This window comes from Otolemur garnettii, unplaced genomic scaffold (genome assembly GCF_000181295.1).
Source record: "Otolemur garnettii isolate 467f Iridium unplaced genomic scaffold, OtoGar3 scaffold00159, whole genome shotgun sequence".
NCBI classification, from domain to species: Eukaryota; Metazoa; Chordata; class Mammalia; order Primates; family Galagidae; genus Otolemur; species Otolemur garnettii.
This window is the reverse complement of record NW_003852554.1, coordinates 378,128-381,584: the sequence shown is the minus strand read 5'-3', so window position 1 is coordinate 381,584 and position 3,457 is coordinate 378,128. Positions and strand designations below refer to the sequence as shown.

The 3,457-nt window shown below is 34.5% G+C and overlaps 1 protein-coding gene across 6 annotated transcripts in view; it reads right to left on the bottom strand.

Annotated features, from left to right (window-relative positions):
• The window catches only part of ZCCHC11 (zinc finger CCHC-type containing 11), a 123,176-nt gene that overhangs the window by 49,102 nt on the left and 70,617 nt on the right, over positions 1 to 3,457 (bottom strand). For all 6 annotated transcript variants that reach the window (XM_023519144.1, XM_023519139.1, XM_023519142.1 and 3 more), the window contains exons 6-7: positions 2,942 to 3,030; positions 1,386 to 1,437 (exon numbers count right to left, since the gene is read on the bottom strand). In XM_023519144.1, the coding sequence (XP_023374912.1) occupies positions 1,386 to 1,437; positions 2,942 to 3,030 (141 nt within the window). The remainder of the gene's footprint in view (positions 1 to 1,385; positions 1,438 to 2,941; positions 3,031 to 3,457) is intronic.

Here is a 3,457-nt window from a genome sequence, read left to right as displayed (position 1 = left end):
GAGGGGTGATGCCATGGCCCTCTACCCAGGGGGACAGCTTGAGGCTCCTGACTCAAAAAAAAAAACAACCTAATTTCCCAGGATAATGACCAGGGAAGCTGATAAATAAGAGGTTCAACGGGGCAGACAGAAAGAAAAAGAAAGTTTAGAATGGACGTTAAAGTCAATAAAGGAAAAGACTAAACACAGGGCTCTCTAAGCCAAACTATAAATACTTTGGCCATGTACTTTAAGTCACATAATTTAAGGTAACAATAACAATCACAGCAACAAAAATGTTAATAAGAGATTACTGTATACCAGGCACTTTTCTAAAATATTCTTTCAACAAAAAGATATTATATTATTGCCATTTAACAGATGACAAAACTAAAATATTAACACCGATATAATTTGTCAAAGGACATACAAGCAATAAGAGGCAGAACTAAAATCTGACCCAGAAATCTAGCTGCAGATCTTGAGCTTAATCTTAAGCATTTACATTAATACAAGAAAAATCAGTAGGCTCGGCTCCCATAGCACAGTGGTTATGGCGCCAGCCACACACACTGAAGTGGGTGGGTTCAAACCAAGCCCAGGCCAGCTAACCAGCAATAACAACTGCAAAAGAAAATAGCTGGGCGTTGTGGCAGACGCCTGTAGTCCCAGCTACTTGGGAGTCTGAGGCAAGAGAACCCCTTAAGCCCAAGAGTTTGAGGTCGCTGTGAGCTGTGATGCCACAGCACTCTACTCAGGGCAACATAGTGAGACTGTGTCTCAATAAACAAACAAACAACAACAACAAAAAAAAAACCCAGTAAATAAAAACCAAGAAAAAAATCTAAATCATAATACATAACCTGAGGCCTGGTTTAAAGAATCTTGTGATTTTCTAAATTTTATTTGAAAAGTACTTTTACCTATTTGAATGCCCTGTTTACAAAGGCAATCCAGTTAGATAAGACACGTGTAAAAAAATAGGTATAATACAGCTGATATACATAAATGATAATGACTGTTTCAAGTGGGAAGAAAAAAACGTATGTACCAGTGCATTTTTATTCCCAATCTCTCCCAAAAGTTACTTCATCAATGGCTTCCTAATAATTACAGATTTTCATTCTCCTTTTATACAAGAAATGTCCATAATATTCAAAGCTAATAATTTTTCAAATTACCCAAAAGGCAGTTTTTTACAAATCAATTTTAATATTGTACCTCTGACCTGTCAGGTAAATTATGTTTTCAAATATACCTATAAAATAAATACATACATAAGTCTATATGTAGAACAATGTCTCAATTTGCTAGCAGTTTTAGTTTTAAGTTGGTCAGTCATATAAAACAACACAATGCATGTGCCTTTAGAAAGATACTTTTTTTAAAAAATCAAAGAAACTCACCAGTTTTTTTTAAAATCCCAAGAACTTGTATTAGAAGATCTGGATGATTCATCTAAAAAAATTTCGAATTAAATTCATCTTAAAAAATTTCAAATTAAATCAATAAGCTAATTTTAAAGTTCAAGTAGCACCAAAACATTAGGGAGAACTCAAATTTCATGTTAAAGAATAACATTTAAATAAAATCATGCTCTATACTACAATAAAAGTGGAATAGTGTTCTACTTTTATATCAACAATTCCTGTTCACAGAAGTAGAATCTAAGGCCGGGGACAGTGGTTCACACCTGTAATCCCATCACTCTGGGAGGCCGAGACAGGTAGACTGCCTAAACTCACAGTTTCAAGACCAGCCTGAGCCAGAGCAAGATTCCACCTCTAAAAATAGCCAGGTGTTGTGGCAACCCTGTAGTCCCAGCTACTCAGGAGGCTGAGGCAAGAGAACTGCTTGAGCCTAAGAGTTTGAGGTTGCTGTGAGCTATGACATCACGGCAGTCTACCAAGGGCAACAAAGTAAGACTATCTCAAAAAAAAAAAAAAAAGTAGAATCTAATGAATGACGTATCACTATTATTCCAGCAACATTCCTAAAATTATTGGGTCTTATGGAAAGGTTCTGAAGTTTCACAGTAAAACTAATGGAAAAGAAGTTGTGATAAAAATTTTAAGGGATATATATACACAACTGGTAACTTGGCCTAAACATTTAGACAAAATACTACTTTTACCTAACAAGCTTGTCAAACGTTTAAAGTGTACTTTGCAGCTATTTTATTTAATTGATTTAATAATCACCCAAATTCAATCTCCTTGAACATAAACATATTATACAACAAATTTTAAATATTAACTATTTTAAAATTTTAATATATCAATAAATAAGCAATGCTAGCAGTGCTAAACAATTGTTACTATTGCTAATGAAACTAGCTACTACTTATTAAAACTACCCATGGGGGCAGCACCTGTGGCTCAGAAAGGTAGTGCGCTGGCCCCATATGCCAGAGGTGGCGGGTTCAAACCCAGCCCAGCCCTGGCTTAAAAAAATAAATAAATAAAGTTTCTTAAAAAAAAAAAAAACAAAAACAAAAAACTACCCATCATGTAACAGGTACTATATTAAAATACCTGGCATTATCATCTCATTTAATATAAAAGTTATTATCCCTAATTTGGAGATAAGGAATCCAAAGCTCAAAAAGATCACGAAACTTGCTCCTCCCAGCCAAAATCTGAACCCTGATGTCTGACTTCAAACCTCTTTCCACTTTCTATACTACACAGCAGAATTAATAACTACACAATATGCTCAGACACAAGTACTTTTCCCTTACAACTCCCTTCCTCTTCTTCCTTTTATCCCGTTCCTTTCTTTTACACAGTCTATGTCTGAAAGCTAATAGTAATTTACAAAAGCATTATTTAGCACGATAGTAACACTCTACAAACCATAGTTTTATATTCCACTACAACTCTTCTCTAAAAAGATAAATCTATAAAAATTACTAAGTACTAGTTAAATACCATACAGGAAAGGTTCTCTTCTATTTACTTACCTTGGGAGGAAACTTTATATCTATATTAACATCACTACTTTTCAAAGCAAACTTACTCAGGGATGAGCCATACAACCTAAGTGAACATTCTGGAATAAAAGAAAAACATCAAAAAGTGAAATGGAGTGCAAATATGAGAACTTTAAAATATATATATATTTCAATCTGTATCTTTCCATTTCTAGTAAAACAATTATATAAGAATGACATTCATTCTAACTAATCTATGAAACAATAAAAATGTTTCCCAGTTTTGGGATATAGGAACAGAGAAGGGAGAGAGAAATTACTTATACCAGTTCAGTGTTTAAACAAAATTCTGTTAATAGTTCATATAGAAAGGACCCAGACTATGTTTATGTATTTTTTATTTTTTTATTTTTTTGAGACAAGAGTCTATGTTGCCCTCAGTACAATGCCATGGCGTCATAGCTCACAACAACCTCAAACTCTCAGGCTTAAGCAATTCTCTTGCCTCAGCCTCCCAAGCAGCTGGGACTACAGGCGCCCGCCACA